The following is a 22,342-nucleotide window of genomic DNA, read 5'->3' on the forward strand; positions in this document are numbered from 1 at the left end:
TAATTAATATTCAATAAAGGAGCCATCAATATACAGTTGGAAAAGACAGCCTTTCAATATCTTGTATTGGGAAAACTGGACAGCTACATGCAAGAGAATGAAATTGGATTACTGCCCAACTCCATATAGAAAAGTAAACTGAAAATGGATTAAAGACCTAAATGTTAGACATGAAGGCATAAAACTCTTAAAAGAAACATAGGCAAAAATCTCTTGAACATAAGAATGTGCAATTTTATTCTGGACACATTTCCTCAGGCAAGGGAAACATAAGTAAAAATGAACAAGTGGGACAACATCAAACTAAAAAAGCTTCTGTACAGCAAAGGACACCATCAGCAGACCAAAAGGCAACCTACAGTGTGAGAGACTATATTTTTAAATGACTAATCTGTTAAGGAGTTAATGTCAAAAATATGTAAAGAACTCATGTAACGTAACCCCCCAAAAACCAAATAAACCAATTAAAAAATGGGCAGAGTTCTCTCTCACTTACCAACTTTACATTTCCCTGTATGGCCCTGGAAGATGACTGGTTAGCCAGAGACGGGTAAGATTCCTCAAGGGAGGAACAACCTAAGACAGGCACAGTCGCAGGGGGGCCATCAGGTGAGAAATTGGAGATCAACAGAGGTGAGGCTTAGAACCTCACCCCCCCTGTTTTGAGAGAAATCTTCTGCATCCGTGGATGTTTCATTGCCCTTGCCTAGCTTGGATTAACACTTAGTCTACAGGGACACACCTGATCATCTAAATTTGCTCTCTTACAGCACTAAACTATGTTTTCTACCTTTATCTTGCATCTACCTACCACTTCAGCATTTTATTAAAAAAATAATAATAATAATAATAATATGGGAGAAATATGGGATTCACATATAAATCAAGTATAAAAATCAAACAAATATTCATATTTGACCTGATTGTTTATAGTTCATAATGTGTGATCAAAACTGAAAGTTTCTGTGATGTCTGCCCTTGTACTGTTCACCATGTAAGAACTTACTATGTAAGAACTTGTTCACCATGTAAGAACTTGTTCATTATGCTTCAGAAGATTGGAGACTGATGAGAATTAGGCTTGGGGTGGATTAATGATTTTACATTGAGCATTGAGTCCCCTAAACAGAATTTTATTGTTGTTAACAACGATTTGATCAATAAATATGAGAGATGCCCTCTCAAAAAAAAAAAAAATGGGCAGAGGACCTGAACAGACACTTCTCCAAAGAAGAGATACAGTTGGCTAACAGGCACATGAAAAGATGCTTCACATCACTAATCATCAGGGAAATGCAAATCAAAACCACAGTGAGATATCACCTTGAACCAGTCAGAATGGCCACTATCTGAGAGAAAAGAAATAACAAGTGTTGGTGAGGATGTGGTGAAAGGGGAGCCCTCCTACACTGCTGGTAGAGCAGCCACAGTGGGAAGCTGTACGGAGGTCCCTCAAAAAAAATAAAAATATGAGGTGCAAAGCCAAGATGGTGGCATGAGTAGAGCAGCAGAAATCTTCTCCCGAAACCATATGTATTTTTGAAAATACAACAAATACAACTATTGCTAAAAGACAGACCAGAAGAGACACAGGACAACAGACAGACCACATCCACACCTGCAAGAACCCAGCGCCTGGTGAAAGGGATAAGATACAAGCTGCGGCTCGGCGTGACCTGAGGCCCCTCAACCCAGCTCCGGGCAGGAGGAGAGGAGTCAGAGCAGGGAGGGAGAGGGAGCCCAGGACTGCTGAACACCCAGCCCCAGCCATCCGCACCAGAGTACAGACACATAGTGCATGCATGGGGTGCTGAAACTAGGGAAACAGGACAAGACCTGTGAGCAGGTCCCTGCAGCCAGTGCCCCTGGGACAAAGAAAAGCGAGTGCTTTTTGAAAGCCTTAAAGGGACAGGGACCGCACAGTAGGACGGAAGCGTCCTGGGACACGTAGCCCAGCAGCTGGGAATCCCAGGGAACTCCAGGCGCCCTAAACCCCTGGGCAGCAGCGCAGCTTGGAGGCCCCTCACGGAGATAAACAGCCTCGCGCCTGTTTCCCCTCGGACACGGCTCCGCCATAGTGGAGCAGCAGCTGGAGGCTGACCACACCCACAGCAGCAGGGCAGAGCTTCTTTCACTGCGGCCCAGCAAGAATTAGAAACCCCGTCTGTGCGCAGCTGCCCAGCACAAGCTGCTAGGGGTCGCTGTTCTCCCAGGAGAAGAAGGCCACAAACAAGCAAGAAGGGACATTCTCCCAGCTGACACACACACCAGCTCCCCCCCCTACAAACAAGCAAGAAGGGACATTCTCCTAGCCGACACACACACCAGCTCCCCACAACTACCTCTATCGCCATGAAAAGGCAGAAGAATTTGACACAGACCAGACTAACCCAGACATTCTCCCCTGAGAAGGAATCTGGGGAGATAGACCTAAAAGTCCTCAACAAAATATTAGCAAACTGAATTCAAAAATACATCAAAACGATCATCTATCATGATCAAGTGGGATTTATTCCAGGGATGCAAAGATGGTACAACATTCGAAAATCCATCAATATCATTCACCACATCAACAAAAAGAAGGACAAAAACCACATGATCATCTCCAAAGATGATGAAAGAGCATTTCAAGAAAACTCAATGACCATTCATGATAAAAACTCTCAACAAAATGGGTATAGAGGGCAAGTACCTCAACATAATAAAGGCCATATATTTTAAACTCACAGCCAACATCATACTGAACAGAGAGAGGCTGAAAGCTTTTCCTCTGAGATTGGGAACAAGACAGGGATGCCCACTATCCCCACTGTTATTCAACATAGTAGTGGAGGTCCTAGCCATGACAGTTAGACAAAACAAAGAAATACAAGAAATCCAGATTGGTAAAGAAGAAGTCAAACTGTCACTATTTGCAGATGACATGATATTGTACATAAAGAACCCTAAAGACTCCACTCCAAAACTACTAGAACTAATATCGGAATTCAGCAAAGTTGCAGGAAACGAAATTAACACAGAAATCTGTAGCTTTCCTATACACTAACAATGAACTAATAGAAAGAGAAATCAGGAAGACAATTCCATTCACACTAGCATCAAAAAGAATAAAATACCTAGGAATAAACCTAACCAAGGAAGTGAAAGACCTATACCCTGAAAACTACAAGACACACTTAAGAGAAATTAAAGAGGTCACTAACACATGGAAACTCATCCCATGCTCCTGGCTAGGAAGAATTAATATCGTCAAAATGGCCATCCTGCCCAAAGCAATATACAGATTCGATGCAATCCCTATCAAATTACCAACATCATTCTTCAACGAACTGGAACAAATAGTTCAAAAATTCATATGGAACCGTCAAAGACCCCGAATAGCCAATGCAATCCTGCGAGGGAAGAATAAAGTGGGGGGGGGGATCTCACTCCCCAACTTCAAGCTCTACTACAAAGCCACAGTAATCAAGACAATTTGGTACTGGCACAAGAATAGAGCCACAGACCAATGGAACAGAATAGAGACTCCAGACATTAACCCAAACATATATGGCCAATTAATATACAATAGAGGAGCCATGGACATACAATGGGGAAATGACAGTCTCTTCAACAGATGGTGCTGGCAAAACTGGACAGCTACATGTAGGAGAATGAAACTGGACCACTGTCTAACCCCATACACAAAAGTAAATTCAAAATGGATCAAAGACCTGAATTTAAGTCATGAAACCATAAAACTCTCAGAAAAAAACAGGCAAAAATCTCTTGGACATAAACATGAGCGACTTCTTCACGAACATATCTCCACGGGCAAGGGAAACAAAAGCAAAAATGAACAAGTGGGACTATTTCAAGCTGAAAAGCTTCTGTATAGCAAAGGACACCACCAATAGAACAAAAAGGTACCCTACAGTATGGGAGAATATATTCATAAATGACAGATCCGATCAAGGGTTGACATCCAAAATATATAAAGAACTTATGCACCTCAACAAACAAAAAGCAAGTAATCCAATTAAAAAATGGACAGAGGAGCTGAACAGAGTTCTCCAAAGAAGAAATTCAGATGGCCAACAGACACATGAAAAGATGCTCCACATCGCTTGTCATCAGAGAAATGCAAATTAAAACCACAATGAGATATCACCTCACACCAGTAAGGATTGCCATCATCCAAAGACAAACAACAAGTGTTGGCGAGGTTTTGGAGAAAGGGGAACCCTCCTACACTGCTGGTGGAAATGTAAATTAGTTTAACCATTGTGGAAAGCAGTATGGAGGTTCCTCAAAAAACTAAAAATAGACATACCGTTTGACCCAGGAATTCCACTTCTAGGAAATTACCCTAAGAATGCAGCAGCCCAGTTTGAAAAAGACAGATGCACCCCTATGTTTATCGCAGCACTATTTATAATAGCCAAGAAATGGAAGCAACCTAAGTGTCCATCAGTAGATGAATGGATAAAGAAGAAATCATACATATACACAATGGAATATTATTCAGCCTTAAGAAGAGAACAAATCCTACCATTTGCAACAACATGGATGGAGCTAGAGGGTATTATGCTCAGTGAAATAAGCGAGGCAGAGAAAGACAAGTACCAAGTGATTTCACTCATATGTGGAGTATAAGAACAAAGAAAAACTGAAGGAACAAAACAGCAGCAGACTCACAGAACCCAAGAATGGACTAACAGTTACCAAAGGGAAAGGGACTGAGGAGGATGGGTGGGAATGGAGGGATAAGCATGGGGAAAAAGAAAGGGGGCATTATAATTAGCATGTATAATGTAGGGGGGGTACGGGGAGGGCTGTGTTACAAAGTGAAGACAAGTAGTGATTCTACAGCATCTTACTACACTGATGGACAGTGAGTGTAATGGGGTTTGTGGGGGAGACTTGGTGAAGGGGGAAGCCTAGTAAACATAATGTTCTTCATGTAATTGTAGATTAATGATAACAAAATTAGAAAAAAAAAGAAGTAATGGGAAGTTTAAAAAAAATAAAAAATAAAATATATATAAAAAAATGTAAAATTTAACTTTAACATGAAAAAAACTAAAAATACAAATACCTTATGACCCAGAAATTCCATTTCTAGGAATTTACCTGAAAAAAATGAAATTCCTGATTTGAAAAGATGTATGCACCCCTCTGTTTATTGCCATGTTATTTACACCAGCCAAGATATGGAAGAAACCAAAGTGTCCATCAATAGATGAATGAATAGAGAAGAGGTGATACATATATACAATGGAATATTTTGCGCCATGAAAAAGAAAGAAATCCTGCCATGTGACAACATGTATGGACCTAGAATGTATCACACTCAGTGAAATAAGCCAGGCAAAGACAAATACATATGGTTTCCCCTACATGTGAAATCTAAAAACAAAATAAATCCAAATGAACAAAATAGCAGTAGACTCACAAACCCTGGGACGTGACTGGTGGTTACCATAGGAGAGAGGCTGGGGTGAGTGTGTGAGGATGGTGAGGGATAAAAGTGCACAAAAATTCTCAGTCATAATATAAGTTAGTCATGGAGATGTAGTACAGCATGGAAAATACAGCCAGTGATTCTGTAACATCTTCCTGTGTTGACAGATAGTAACTGTGCCAGTGGGGTGAGAATTTAGTAATGTGGGTGACTGTTGAACCACTCTATTGTATGTTTGAAACCAATAGAAGATTGTATATCAATGACAGCTCAATTAAAAAAATTATCAGGAAAAAGCGTACAAGTTTTACTGATTTTTTACATGTATATGGGAGCCTTCATAATAGAATGAAGATGCAAAGAAGTAACCAGAGCAAAATTTTATGCCTCTTAAACAAAAAAATGATAAATTTATAGAGAATTGACAAGGAAGAGAGGTTTGAGCTAGGAGTAGTAAATGGTGGATAACTAGGACTGTTAATGCAGCCTTCTTGACCCTAAATTTGCTGCCTTTTGTGATAAGGTAATGTCCTTCCTCATGGTACTAGAAAGATACCTTTCCTATGGAAAGTCATCTCCTGCTTTCCGGGAAGAAGAGCAAGGTACAGGGTAAGACCAAAGTGAACTTTCAGCTCCTGCCATTTTCCCAAACTCTTTCAGTCTCAGATATTTAATATGCCAGATGCCATATTGGGGGATAGCATATCCATAGCCCCACAGTGGAGAGGTGGAGGGAATTCATGCATTCTAGATTTAATGTGTGTATCAGCTGCAGGTTTTCAGTGGGAGAAACTCTCCCTATTATCCATTTAATGTTGAAACCTGCATTAGAGCAACAGGCAGAAGTCTGCATGGCACCCTCCTTATTCCCCTTGAGAACCGCTGGCAGGCGCATACCCTCCTGTGTTCCAGATGGCCCTGGGAAATCACAGGCTCATTTTCCCCTTGAAAAGGTCTCCTGTGGAAGATCTCTATGTGAGCAGAGGCCTGCATGTTTTGCAGTCTTGCTCTGTTCATGTCTAGTGACTTAAACTACCTTTTTTAATTGTGAGACTGAACACCTTTTACCCTAAATTTTAAAATTTGCAAAAATGAGGATAGCAATGCCTCCTTCAGAGTTTCGTTATGAGAACTGAGGTCAACCATACCCTTCAGCGGCTCAACAAGTGTCATTTTCCTCCAATCAGCTCCTTTAGACTTGTATGGGACTAAAATCCGGAAAGTGTTTGGTGCAAGTCACATAGCTCTTTTATCAGAAAAATGACCCCACAGAGTCCTGGGGTAATGGTTTGTCTGGAGAGAGTGAGACATGTTATCTGAAAGAAAGGAAAAGTGACTCATGAGGTGGGTTGAGCGTGTGTTTCTTATCAGTTCTGTTTCCTCCATCTGGTAGATTTGAAGGGGATTTAACAGCTGCAGGAGGAAGTTGAAAGTTTCCAGTATCGCCTTACTTAGGATCTATCACTGCTTTTCCTGGTTCTGTGTCTCCTCCATCTCCAGATACACACAGCATATTCCAGAGTTATCTAATGGTACAGAGAGATCTTGAATAACTTAAATTTTGCTTGAGTTACAATGTCAGCTGTCCGTGGTGCCGCATCTGTGAAGTCAGGGACCGCCAGACCCAAGACGGATCCCTGGAGGTGCATGGAACCTCTTTTTTCATTTTGGTGGTTCCTGCAGAATGTCAGTCCTTCCCCATCTCTTGTTTGATATCTTTTAAAAATTTCTTTGTTCATTTTTCTCTTTCATTCCACCTTATGCACTGAGAACAGATATGTCTACCTAAAATACAAGCCACATTCCATCTGTCTCCAACCCACCCATGTCTACTGCATGGCTCTGCCTTTGGGCCCTTGAAGACTGGTCATCGCCAAACACCACTGTTGCTTTCAGCTTCTCCTACTGGCTTTAACCTCCCCCAGTAAGCTCCAGTGATTGATAAGTGGTTGTCACTCCTGGAACCCCCTACACTTCCAGGTCTTATGCATTTCCACATGCATCCCTTGGGTTTGGGAAGTCTTTCCTGCCTGCCAGCAATGGCAGGGCAATCCAAAGAGCAGCTCCTTAAACATGTCCTTCTTTCCAGCCATTCCAAACCAGAGCCCACTCCTTCCTTCCTCTTGTTTCCTCAGTGTGTATTTGTGCTTCTGACACAATAACACCCTCCCTATTTGAAAAACAGGCTGTTGTGTAGTGGGAATGACACATGGATTGACATCAGAAATTACACAATGGTAGCCATTTCACACTGTATGCATGTATTAAATCATCATGCTATACACCCTTAAAAAAAAGAAACTTACTACACTGTGGTATAATCACTTAATAGCAAAAGTGACTTTGACAAGTTATCCACTCTGAACCATATAATCTCTAATTTTTTTAAGCTACAATACAGTGATTAAGAACAGTGTTTCTTGAAGTGGTTTGTCAATGTTTTTACTCAGTATCCACTGTAGTCTCCCTTCTAGGTTTAACTTTTTTCTTAAGGCCAAAAGTGCTATTTCATATTAGCTTTCCGTGAATATTCATTAACCTTAGAGAGGGAAGCATTTTGCATTACGGAACATGTTTGAATTCAACTCTTTGAGGCCAATTGTGTCGTTTTCCCTGCATCTCCAAAGAAGGTATGCAGATGGCCAAGAGGTCACGAAAAGATGCTCAATGTTACTAGTTATCAGGGAAATGCAGATCAAAGCCACAGCGAGTTACCAGCTCACACCTGTTAGGATGACTGTTATAAAAAACTGTAATAGAAGTTGAAGGCAAGGTGGAGAAACTGGAACGCTGTGTACCATTGGTCAGAATGCCAATGGTACAGGCACTATGGAAAGTGTATGGAGACTTCTCAAAAAATTAAAAATCAAATAACCATATGATTTACTTATCCTGCTTCTGGGTATATATCCAAAGGAACCAAAATCAGAATTTCAAAGATATCTGTACTACCACATTCATTGCAGCACTGTATCCAATAGCCAAATATGGAAACAGCCCAAATGCCCACCCAGGGAGGAACAGACAAGAAGATAGAGCCTCCTCAGGGCCTTTGCACATGGCCATATACATAAAGTAGAATATTATTCAGCCATAAAAAGAAGGAAATTCTACCATTTGCAACAACATAGATTAACCTTGAGGATATTATGCTAAGTGAAATAAGCCAGGCACAGAAGCCCAAATGTTGAGTGATCTCACTTACAGGTAGAATTGAATATTCAAATCAAACTCAAAAAACATAGTGGAGTGGTGGTTGCTGGGAGCTGGGAAGAGGGGGAAATTGGGAATTGTTGCTAAATGTATGTAAAGTTTCAGTTTTGCTATGTGAATAGGTTCCAGAGTTCTTTTGTACAACATAGTATCTACAGTTATGGCATTGTGCACTTCAAAATATGTCAAGAGGACACACACACACAAAGAACATGAAGAAACTAGAGGCAATAATATGTTTAGTATTTTGATTGTGGTCATGATACCACAGGGGTATATAAATGCCCAAACTCAACAAAATGCATACTTGAATATATACAATTTTTTGCATACAAATTATAACTCAATAAAACTTAGAGGAAAACAACAAGTGTAGGACAACTAGCTATGTATGGGGTGTGGAGTGTAGAGACTCAGTTCATCTCCTTAACCTACACCCTCCTGCACTCCCTCCAAATACACACCATGCTTAGACCCTCCTCAGGACCTTTGATATGGTCTCCCTGGATGCTGACCTCACAGATGTTTGCCTGTCCTGCTCATTCTCAATTAATTGGGTTTCCCCTTGAGGTCAGCAAATCCCTCCCTTTTCTGCATTTTATTCATAGTAGTGCGGACTATCTAAATTGCATGATTTATGTAATTATTTGCAACCCCTTTGTTCTGCTAGAATAAGTGCCAGAGATGGAACTCTTCCTTCTTGTTCTGTCATATCTGCAATGCATTGAATGAGGTTCCTTGTGAAACAAATAATTCCAATGAAAAACTGTAGCTCAAAAACCTTAAAACACGGTCATCTTCAGAGCACTAAACTAACTAATAGCTATCACTGATTAATCACCTATTATGTCCCTGCTAATGTAATTGTATTGTTTCATTTTTATCTTCACAATTAAGCCTAGTATCTGATAATATTCTTATCCCCACTGTGGGCATGGGGACACATACTCAGGGAAACCAACATACTTGTTTGGGATTATAGGAAAAGCAGGGCCAGGGTCAAATACAACCTGAATCCAGCTTTATGATTTTCCAGTGAATTATGATCAGAAAGCATCCATTTCCCTTTTATCTGATTGTATGGCCTCCAAGCAATGCTGCTAACCTAGTTCACCAATAAAAAGGGCCCTCTAGATGGAGATTTCCCATATAGATGGATATTACCCATATTTTGCTTACTGAGAATAAAATACCTCCCATCACCAATCAATACATTTTATCCAACTATGTGACCCATTTTTATATTTAATATTGTATTTTTCCAAGCTCATAGTACATGGATAATGATAACCACTCCGCATGGTAGTTACGGAAAAATCATAATTCATGAACTTATTAACACTGTGTGGGGAAAAGGGAACTCCTGAGATAATTATCAGTCATTATTGTCAATGTAAGTGGAATGCTTTGCTGGGCCCGGTGAGGTCCTCGAGTGTCACTGGCCCTGACTGCCTTGATGGGTGTGGGCACCGGGTCGAGAGGACCCCGGGCTGTCCAGGCTCTGTTCACAGGTTCCGATCGTGACCCTCCTGAGGCGATGTCCTCCTCTTTCCTCTTCATGTCTGCCTGGATTCTAAAACAGAACTGAAATCTGACAGACTTCTCCAGAAAGTGAGATATAGGACCCTAAAAAGAGAGCAATGGCTGAAAAGCAGAATTACAGACCTTTACAGCCATAGATGTGAGCAAATCAAGGCACATCCATCTCTCTGGGTCTAAATGGCTTTTTTTACAACATGGTTGAATTAAATCAGCCTCCTTTTGCTGCTTTTTAACATTTATGAAGTACGAGGGGTTCATGGCTGTTCCCAAAGTATCACTGACCCTGTCAGATATAGTGACAGGTACACATCAGAAAAATTTTAAATCAGTGCAGAGAGGGAAACAACTGAAGATGGAGAGCTCCTTTAAATCTCAGTATTCCCCAGGAGGTAATATTACCCTCTGCTTCCTTGAATGAGAAGCATATGTGCACCTTCATACCAGCCAGAAAACACCCATCAGGGACCTTCTTTCCACTGAAAATCAGCAAGTGTTTCAGGGATTTTCAGTGTTTAAAAACATTGTCCTTGTGAACAAGGAACCCATAAGGTGGAGGACTTATACATGTTTCTATGATCTGGGCTGAATGTGGCCCATGTTGTGAACGTATGTGAACCATTTACAACTGATGGAACAGCAAAATGATTCCTGGCAGAGATCAGGAAGGTGTAGCATTTGGCCAGTGCATTGCAGAATGAATATTTTGACAAGCATGGTCAAAAATGAACTTTGGAGCAAGAGTTCTGGCTGCCAAGCACCAGCTTGAAGTCAAAATTAGCAAGTGGTCAGATTGATGAAGGTGAATCTCCATATAATATATTTATGGCAGAAAGGGCAGAAAATATTTAATTAAACTAAGTGCACATTCTTTACATCTCCGCTTGGTGATAATTCTAGGAAATCCTAGGGGCTGCAAGGATACATTCAAAGTAACAATTGCCTTGAGAGACTCCTTAGCATGTAGGGAACAATTAGACGTCAAAGAGAGTAATTAAAACAGAATACACGGTACCTTAAATTACAGAACAAGTGGTCTGCACTTAAATCGAAGCCAGTAGGAACTGGATGCACCCTTTGTAACACAGGAGTTTCTGATAAGAGTTGGTAATGAGAAGACCCATCTATTTGAATTAAAGAACACATGCAAAGAGCCAACAGGTACATGAAAAGGTGTTCAGCATCACTGATCATCACAGAGATGCAATCAAAGCCACAGTGAGCTATCACCATACACCTGTTAGAATGGCCATGATCCAAAAGACAAGACATAACAAGTGTTGGTGAGGATGAGGAGAAAACCCTTAGTACACTGTTAGTGGGAATGTAAATTGGTTCGGCCACTATAGGAAACAGTTTTAAAAATAAAAAATGTAACTACCATATGACCTGGAAATCCCACCTTTGGATATATCCAAAGGAAATGAAAACAGGATCTCAAGAGATATCTGCACTCCTGTGTGATTACAACATTATTCATAATAGCCAGGATATGGAAACAATCTGTGTCTGTCCATGGGTGATTGGAGATATAGGTATATATATGTGTGCATATATATATAATATATACATGTGTTATATATATTTAATATGTATATAATGGAATACTATTCATCATGAGAGACATGGATGCTCTGCCAGTTGTGACAGTGTGGATGTATACCTTGACGGCACTATGAAAAGTGAAGTAAGTAGAGAGAAAGAAGTATCACTTATATGTGGAATCTAAAAGAAGCTGAACTTATAGAAACAGAATGAAATGGGGGTCACCAGGGGCTGATGATGGGGGAATTGGGAAGATGATGTTTAGTGTACAAACTCACAACTAGTAGGTAAGTAAATCTTGGGGATCTAATGTACAATATAACTATAGTCAAAATACTTAAAAGTACTATAAACTTCAAAGTTGCTATGAGACTCGATCTTAATTGATCCCACCACAAAAAAGAAAGATAATTATGTGACATGATAGAGAGGTTAGCCAAGACTACAGTGGTAATCATACTGCAATTTATATATGTATAAAATCAATTCTTTGTACATCTTAAGCTTATGCAATGTTATAGGTGAGTTGAATCTCAATTAAAAACTCTAGTGATGTAATGTAATATAATAATATAATGGAATGGAATATGATTGACATGACATGACATGACTGGGAGGAGTTAGGGGGAATGAATGGGAAGTAGGATGCTATAGAGACAATCCTTTAAGATTAAGCAAGATGTAAGAAAAAGGATGTAATCCATATCCATTCTATACCTTCATAAGCATTTGAAGAAGATAGGACCAAACTCATCAAGAAAAGGCAATACTTAAATCAAAACCCTTTGAATGCATTTTTTTGCATCTGCAATTTTCAAGAAACTGTTTGTTCTCATACAAATCCCATGAAGTCGACGAATGGGAAGATAAGCCCTGTACCCAGATGAGGAAAGAGAGGTACAGAAAGATCCAAGTGGCCGTAGAATAAGGTTGCCATATAAAATACAGGATGCACAGTTACGTTTGAGTTTCACATAAACAATGGATAGTGTTTTAATGTATGACCTCTGCTATGATGCTTCATATATTGCATGGGGTCTACTGAGACTGAAAAGGGGGAGTTGTTTATCTGGAATTCAGTCTGACTTAGCATCCTGTATTTTATCTTCTCAATCTGACAACCTGCCACGGTTCCAAAGTAAGGCAAGGGAAGGAGTGAGCTGGAGCTGTTCGTGGGGGTGCTGTCCTCAAGCGCATCCTTAAAGTGCGGCTGCCTTCCCGTCTTGCACACACACCCTCAGACTCCCCCCTGCTCTTCCCGCCTGCAGGCGCTGCCAGGGTCAGGACCCACCTGTGTTCTCTCCGGAGACAGTTTCCCATCCTGCAGCGGTGACTCTGTTTCTCAGCCTCCGATTTTCACCCCACTCTGGGTGGTCTTGACCGGGGAGCAAAAAGGAGAGCGCTGTGAGGAAGGACGGGGCATCTGGCCGCTGGCTTGTGCCCGCGCCAACCGCAAGCTGCTGGAGGCAGGCATGCTAGAGAAGCAGGAACCATTCTGGAGGGCAGGGGAAAAGAACAGCACGTGTGTGTGTGTGCGCGCGCGCGTGTGCACGTGCATATGCACACACATGCACATAGTGTGGGGAAAATCAGGTTGCAACATGAGAGAATAAACCTAATATTTCAGGATCACTTTGTTTTCAAGGCTATTCCAGGACTGTGGGATCAGACAGGGGACAGGGTAGGGACTTTTCCTACTCCTCAGAAATCTCGTATCTCCAAGACCCCCAATACATCGTCCCCTTCCAAACTCACAAAAAGGAAGCCTCTTGTTAGGAAAAGAAAAAAGTTAGACATAGAATTTGTTTGTTTCTCAAGCTGTAAAATTCAAAGGTAAATGTCTTTCCTCAGAGGTCTGATAACTTCGAAAAAGAAAGATGAAAAACAGTGAAAAGATGATGAAAATACAAGAGTGTTGATGTTATTCAAGGCAGGTAGAGAATCGTTCTCACCGCTGTGGCTCTCAGGCCTACGTTGCCAGAAGGAAGGAGGCAGGGCCGACAGACCGTCTCCACCACCCGGCGGCGCTCCCTCCCCTGCACCGCCCCCTGCAGCCGCGGAGCACAAGCTGGCGCCGGCGATGGTTCTAAGGCGGGCAGTTGGCCGAATGCCGATTCTAAGCGTTGATACTGTGGGAGTGAAACCGCTCGTTCTCCACGTCTCTCACCCGCAGCATGAAGGACAGGTGTCTGGTTTTGTTGTTTTCATCCACATGAAACGTATTTGCTGGATTGGAAGCCTAATGTATTTCACCTCTTTTTTTCTCATATAAGGATACCAAAGCTAAGATAGTTTAAGTCACTACCCACTGGCACAGCTCAGGGGTCTCATGTGCCTTATAATCGTTTCTAAATTTTGTATTACTGTTTTGTGTTTCAATCATTAAGCATGAGAAAAATATATTTGAAGAAGGAGGGTCACAACCCCATTTCAGATTTAGGGCTTACTTAGCTCACATTTGAGAACATATGCACTACAGCGGATTCCTAAACTTTCCTGCCTTGCCAAGCAGTAGAGGATCCTGTTAAGTGCAGATTCTGATTTGTAGCAGATCCTGCCTTTCTAACAAGCTCCCAGGTGATCTCACTCTTGCTGGTCCTTTGAGAACAAGGCATTCAGCAGGGGTCCTCACAGTGTGGTCCCAGGCCAGCAGCACAGCGTTGCGGGAACCTGTTAGAAATGCAGATTCCCAGGTCCTGACACGCACAGCTGCTTAGTCAGACACTCTGAGGGTGCCATCCCCCTGTAGGGCTAAAATTCGAGGCCCACTGTGATAAGCCAATCCTTTTCTTATTCTGATTACTCACTGGTAAACTCATCAATCCCAAAGGCTCAATGAAGTAGGTCCCTGTTGGGTCCCAGACCCTAAGTGATGGAGATATGTTAACACAGTTCTCCAGTTTCTTCAGTCTCTAATGCCCCATCTGCCCACACTAGTGTGAATCAATCTTGAAAAGGACCACTTTAGTTCCACTGTCAAGAGCTAACCAGTGAATACCCTGAACCTCACTTTCCTCTTCTGTAGAGAGGCGAGAATATGGAATTTGTCAGCTCTAAAGCATTCGGTAATGTCGGTGGCTGTGACTGTTGATCAAGAGTCACACATGCCCACACTGCCCACCCGCAGAGCTGTATAGCATAAGGACGTGGTTTTCCCAAAGCCAGTGCTATCACCTGCTCCCCTGAGCTGTGTCATTTCTGTCTCCCATGGGAGCGCTCTCTGGTAATATCCCCTATTTATGTGCTTTTCTGTTTGGTCCCTCTCCTTGGTCACACGCCAACTGCAAGAATAGGTTCCATTTATTGGAAAATAATACAACATGCTTTCCATTTACTCTAATAGAATTATCCTCCATACACAAAAGTAAATTCAAATGGATTAAATACCTAAATGTAAGACATGAAACCATAAAATTCTTAGAAGAAACAGAGGCAAAAATCTCTTGAACATAAGCAGAAGCAATTTGTATCAGGACACATCCCCCAGGCAAGGGAAACAAAATAAAAAATGAGCAAATGGGACATCAAACTAAAAAGCTATGTACAGCAAAGAACACCATAAAAAATGCAATGTACAGCAGGGAAAAATATTTCTTAAATAGTTTATCTGATAAGGAGTTATCATCCAAAAAATATAATGAATGCATAGACCTCAGCTCTCCAAAAAGAAATAACCCAATTGTAAATGGGCAGAGGACCCGAACAAACATTTTTCCCAAGAAGAAATTTAGTTGGGTAGCAGGCACATGAAAAGATGCTCCACATTGCTAATCATGAGGGAAATACAAATCAAAACCACACTGAGATATCACTGTACACCAGTTAGAACAGCCATTGTTCAGAAGAGAAGAAATACCAGGTGTTGGGAATGATGTGGATAAAAGGAAACTCCTACACTGTTGGTGGGAATGTCAACTGATGCAGTCATTGTGAAAAGCAGTATAGAGTTGCTTCAAAAAACTAAAAATAAAAATACCATATGATCTACTATCTCAACCCCTAGGAATTTACCCAAGGAAAATAAAATCTCCATTTTGAAAACACATATGCTCCCCTATGCTTATTGCCACATTATTTACAGTAGCCAAGATATGGAAGCAAACAAAGTGTCAATTAATGGGTGTCTTGATAATGAGTTTCAGCTCAGGCAAGTTCGCTATGGATTCAGTGTGACCAAAGAAATTGACCGCAAAACACTCTTTGGGGTGAAAGGGTCTTACAAAACTGCCCTCCGGCCCTTACAAAACAGCAACAAACACCAGCCCTCCCCCTCACCTCTCAGGTACAGATAAGCCCTCTGCTGCCCAGGTAATTACCCACTGATATGGAGATGAAAAATGCAAATGCACTAAAGCCTACTTCTTTACACCTCTGAACACCTGTTGATATGCAGATGTACGAAAGCCAGGCGAGATATTCTGGAAATATTACAATTTTTTACCCATACTCTACCCTTCCAGGATCCTTGCCTTACAATCTACACACTTTCAATCTTCCGCAATGGTCCCTGTGTGAGAAAGCTGGAGCACTGTAACCACATTCCACGAGTGAGGATCCTGACCATAGGATCCCCAACTTCCCCACACTAGTAACATGCAATAGCAACAGCAATAAAATTTTGATAATTCTCAAGCCAGAGGATTCAGCCTATGCAGATTAAGTAAGTGTACTTTACAGCACAATCTCTCGCTAAGCACAAAATACATTTCTACACTTGTTTACTCATTCCCAACAATCATGCTAGATTGCTCACAAAACTTTTACCAAACATTAGATAAAGTCAAGCCTCTCTTTAAACATTATTTTCTTGACCACAGCCACACAATCATTATTCTCAAGCCAGAGGATTCAGCTAGGTTCAAAGTCCCATGCAGATTAAGTCCAAAACTCGTCCATTCCAGCCATCACGCGGCAGCTGCAGCCAGGGGGCGCATCCAGGATACAAAGACTGTAGAAGGAAATAGCCATGATTGTCGGGGGCCAATTTGCTGTTATTACAGGAATACACAGGAAGCCAGCTTCCAGGCCTTTTCCCCAAGGTGCCAGAAGAGACAGCCATCGCCGATCCATGTGCTGAAATGTGCAGGGACACGTCCATTTTACTCCTAATTGCTACACCCATCCTTGCAACAAATATCCAATAAAGTGGGAACCTTGATCACTCTCAGTAACCGGAAACCACCATAGGCTGCAGAGAGACGCTCTAGGCCCCTCTTGGTGGTTTGCTGATCTGCACAACGTGTGGGGTACTCCTTTTGGGCTCGGCTGACTTCTTCAAAGGTGAAAGGCAAGCCACACCAATGGGCCCACATTGTCTTTTGCCCCATGTGCAACAAGCACTGATGTAGCCATTGGGCCGCATCAGAGGCAGGCTTTCCTTCTAGCCAGTGCATCTGGGCCAATGTGTCTGCTTCATCATTCCCTGGGGATACCAAAGGCAAGTAGCCAGTCACATGATATACTGTAGGTGTCTGTGCCACACCACTCCATGGCCCCATCATTTCTACGGGTGGCCCTCCCAAAGGTTGCACCCATTATGACAGATTTAGGGTTCACAGGAATCCTGCCAATACTATGCCAATTGTAGGTCCAGGGAAAGGAAATCCCGGGGCAAAATACCCCTAAAAACTAAAATAGTCAAAGGGAGAAATAAAGTTTAAAACCCGTTTATTGCTCACAAACTGCAGTCCCAGTCCATCTTTCTTCTCTGCTCCAGCAGCCACAACACCGGACCTCCCCCTTACCTCTCAGGTACCTATAAGCCCTCTGTTGCCCAGGTAATCACCCACTGATATGGAGATGAACTTCTCCACCCCTGAGGAAAGATGCAAATGAACTAAAGCCATACTTCTTTCCACCTCTGAACGCCTATTGATATGCAGATATACTAAAGCCAGGCGAGATATTCTGGAAATGCTACAATTTTACCCACACCATATTGTACAAAAGTATACTTCAATTAAAAAAGAACAATTGATATATAGGATTTAATCTAAATGAAAACTCTTGCTTCTAGAAGGACATTGCTGAGAGAGTAAAAAGCCAAGTAACAGGCTTGGATAAAATATTTACAAATCACCCATCCATCAACTGACTTCTTTCCATATTATTGACACTCAAAACTTCAGGAGGAAAACAAATAAAACATCCCAATGTTAAAATGATCTTTCAAAATATTTTAATTAAAAGCATGTATTGGCTCTAATAAACACACATTGAAGGATGTGCAACATCATTAAACATCATTAAAACTATGACAAAATGCCACTGCACACTTATTAAAACTACAATTAAATACTGACCCTACGAATTGCAGATTAAGTGGCAGTGTAACTGGAACTCTTACGTATTGCTTGTGAAATGCAACGTGGCCTGTCACTCTGGAAAATGGTTTTGCATTTTTCTCATAAGTATACACTTATCCTTTGACCCTGTAGTCCCATGCCTTACTATTTAACCTAGAGAATGTGTCCTGTTCCCTTGGAAATTTGTATTCAAGAGTTCATAGTAGCTTTATTTACAAATGCCCAATAGTAGAACAAAAAACAAGTATCTTTCAACCGGTGAGTGGATAAACAAACTGATATCACCCTAAAATACAATTCTACTTAGAAAAATTAACAATGAACTACTGATACCACTGTGCATGAATCTTAAAGGCATGCTCATTAAAAGAAGCCAATATAAAACTAGCCAAGATGTCTTGCGATTTCGTTTTTAGATTACTCAAAACTCAAAAAGCCAAAAATACAGTGGTGGGAAGATGTCAGCAGTTGTTGGGGTTTAGGATTGGGGAATCTTGTCTTAATAAAAGGATAACACAGGTAGTTTAGGATATAAACCCTGATCTTGGTGGTAGTTACATAAATCTATCTATGTATATAAAATTCACAAAATGTTCACAACAATTTTACAAATGTACTTATGACAAATTAAAAAATAAAAATTAAAACAATCCAAAGAAAAAGTTGTAAATATATAAGAATTATTTTACTATTTGAAAACCTTTCTATTAGGAATGATAATAAATGTTAATTTAATTGTATCTATAGTGACAAAATAAGAATGATTGATTTAAACAACCTCAGTGATTTTATAAATCAGTTTTAAAAGGACAATTTACTGACTTAATTCATCAGCTGTTAAACTTTTGTCCGATTGTGTTCTTTGATCTACATATGGGTTTACTACACTGACACAGAATTGAGTCAGATATGACAGAACCCACAGGATGAAGCTGTCATCAACGTTTCACAGACTCAAGCACGTTGATTGACCTGTCATGCATTTCTCACTAGGCTACCACCATGCCTGCCCAAGCCCTAGAGCTCACTCAAGAGAGATGTCCGAGGAACACTGCCAGAAATTATTGCCTCAGGGGCCCAACCCACACATAAGCGTACCAAACTTTTTAATGACCCATTGTACAGCTTAGAGTCTATTAGGAAAAATTTAATGAGTCCTTCTGTGCCAGGGGCTCCAGTCTCAGAGGGCATGAGGAATGTGAGATCATTATCTTTGTGGCATTTGCTCCCTTAGTCTGAAAATAATGATTCTTGAGCTCTCTCCTCTGACCTGGGAAAAGGCTATGGTAACTGCCGGTTCCTGTGGTTGAAACTGAGCTCTTCAGCCACCAGCCCCTCCATGCTTCTTCTACATCCAGGAAGGAAAACCACACACCAGCGATTAAGTTTAGGTTAAATCCATTCCTCATTTCTCACTCCCAGCTAAACCCCCAATCTGGAGAATTCTACTCCTCTAACATCTCTAAAATGCAGTTTCTCTGCCTCTTCCACACCCTCGTTTCCCCACTGGGTTCTCACAACTTCTCACCGGCATCATGGAAATGCCTTTCCCCCTTCTCTTTCCTGAGACATACTTATAATTGTAACAAGTGACCTGCCTAAAATGATCTGCCTCATTGATAACCCTGTTTCCTAAATACATTCATTTCCTCTCCATGCTAAGGAGAATAAAATCCAAGTTCTGCAGCTTAATGTTAGAGGACAGTGTTTAAACACTTGGCTCTTGCCTGCACCTCCACATTTACCCATGACCACTGCTCGTAGGGACCCTATATACAAACACATCAAACTGTTAAGCCCAAAATACATTCAGTCTTCTATGTGCATTAGCGACTGCCTTTTGTCCTTTACTTGTAGCACCTTCCCGTCTTTTACTGTGTAGCATATTCATCCTTCAAACTCTAAGCAGTCACCATCTCCTGCAGAAAACCAAACTTCAGTGATCAAGTGATGTGCGCTCCCAGTTCATCCTGAGTGCATCACATATCAGATTTCACTGCACTCTCTCTGTGTCTCATATTTGTACCTTCATCGTCCTAGCATCCTGTGTGGTGTGTGGTAGAAATTCAGTAAACATGTGCTGACTGAGCACAAATACATGCACAAAATGACAAATGACTAAGTGGATGAATGCTTATCAATCATTATTAATGTATCTGTTTCCTTAAAGTCGATTTCTGGTACATGAGATACAACATCACATGAACATTTGTAGTAAATGATGAGTCAGGGTTATAAAACTGTAGGTTGCAATAAGCTTGAGCTTTTTTCACTTTTTACACTTATTACAAAACCAGCACATTGTAAAAAGAACATATTATGTATTCATCATTATACCAAACATTTTAACAGAAGCAATAGTAGGGAAATGCACTGACCCTGCGTGCGAAGACATTACAGTTTATTTGAATTCCTAATTGTATGCAGGTTGATTTCTGCAGATCTCCTTGTGATTCAGAGGCATCCCCTTATGCAAATGATACTGGAATCTGATTCTTTCTCCCTCTCAAGGTAGCATAAGTTTGGATCCATCAGGCCTGTGCCCAGGGACTGCTGTGTGTATGGTGCTTCTGTTTCCTTCCCTCTTCCAGAAGCAAATTCCCATCTAGAGGGTAGGAGCTATACTCTGTCATGTAAAAGATCCAAACATTCTTATGAACGCATCCCACAATTGCAGGAAGGGTAGTGGCTTTAGTGAAAATATGATTCATGCTGGCAGGCATTACTTAAATATGTCTGATTTGAGAAGCAGATGGTCAGTGTCGAAAAGAGGGTACATTGTCTTTTTAAAACTAATTTATAAAATCATTCAGGTTGTTTGAATAATCATTCCTCTCCTTTATTTTTTAACAGTGGTTTAATTACATGTAACAACCAGAGCATAGTTTTGCACAGTCTACTCAGGGAAAGAATTAGGATTCAGATCAGTTAGTTAACAAAGACTTCTATGAAATATCAGGTCTTGAAACTTCTAGGCAATTATTTCTGTTTTTCATATTTTACTTGTCTTAGAAATACTGTATTCTAAACAGAAGAATGAATCTAAAATTTGATTGTCATTTCTCCTAGACAGTTTTTCAAAAGGCAGTAAAAGGATAGAAAAGTTTTATTATTGTGCTAACCCTTGCATTATCCCTTTATTGACACAGTTTTCCCCAAACCTAAACCCTAGCAACCACTGGCTAGATTCCATCACTCTATTTTTGTGGTTTTGAGCTTTGAATGATGTAAAAATAAAATGATAAGACATCTTGGTTGGTTTTAAGATTGCCTTATTTTAATGAGTATGCAGTTGAGATTCATCTAAGTTTCTTGTATCAGCAGTTCATTCTTAATTTTTTCCAAGTGCAATTGCATTGAAGGGGAGATTAGTTTGTTCATTCATTGGTTGAATGATATATTTTTCTAATATGGAAAATTATAGTACTCCTATAAGCTTTTGGGAATATAGGATTTGAAGGAAAATTGAGCCCTCATTTCCCTTGCTTAGAAACTCAGGAGTGGGAAGAATCAAGGAAAGCAGGGGCTGGTTTTTGTAGAAAATAAACAAAATAGATAACCCTCTAGCCAGATTTATCAAGAAAAAAAGATAGTCTATGCACATAAACAGAATCAGAAATGAGAAAGGAAAAATCACTATGGACACCACAGAAATACAAAGAACTATGAGAGAATACTATGAAAAATTATATGGTAACAAACTGGATAACCTAGGAGAAATGGACAACTTTCTAGAAAAATACAACCTTCCAAGGCTGAACCAGGAAGAAACAAAAAATATGAATAGACCAATTACCAGCAACAAAATTGAATTGGTAATCAAAAAACTATCTAAGAACAAAACCCAAGGACCAGATGGTTTCACTGCTGAATTTGATCAAACATTTAGTGAAGACCTAATACCCATCCTCCTTAAAGTTTTCCAAAAAATAGAAGAAGAGGGAATACTTCCAAAATCATTCTATGAGGCCAGCATCACTCTAATACCAAAACCAGTATTAGACACCACAAAAAAAGAAAATTACAGACCAATATCCCTGATGAATGTAGATGCAAAAATACTCAACAAAATATTAGCAAACCAAATTCAAAAATAGATCAAAAAGATCACCCATCATGACCAAGTGGGATTTATTCCAGGGATGCAGGGAGAGTATAACATTCAAAAATCCATCAACATCACCCACCACATCAACAAAAAGAAGGACAAAAACCACATGATCATCTCCATAGATGCTGAAAAAGCATTTGACAACATTCAACATCCACTCATGATAAAAACTCTCAACAAAATGCA

General features: G+C 40.6%; 1 protein-coding gene across 1 annotated transcript in view; it reads right to left on the minus strand.

The window, feature by feature from the left end:
• Window positions 1-13,478, minus strand: part of GCSAML (germinal center associated signaling and motility like) — a 43,625-nt gene extending 30,147 nt beyond the window's left edge. Inside the window, exon 1 of the mRNA XM_017673966.3 lies at window positions 13,032-13,478. Within this exon, the coding sequence (XP_017529455.2) occupies window positions 13,032-13,060 (29 nt within the window). The 5' untranslated portion in view covers window positions 13,061-13,478. The remainder of the gene's footprint in view (window positions 1-13,031) is intronic.
• Window positions 13,479-22,342: the final 8,864 nt, after the last annotated feature.

The sequence above is a fragment of the Manis javanica genome, chromosome 14 (genome assembly GCF_040802235.1).
Source record: "Manis javanica isolate MJ-LG chromosome 14, MJ_LKY, whole genome shotgun sequence".
Lineage (NCBI taxonomy): Eukaryota > Metazoa > Chordata > Mammalia > Pholidota > Manidae > Manis > Manis javanica.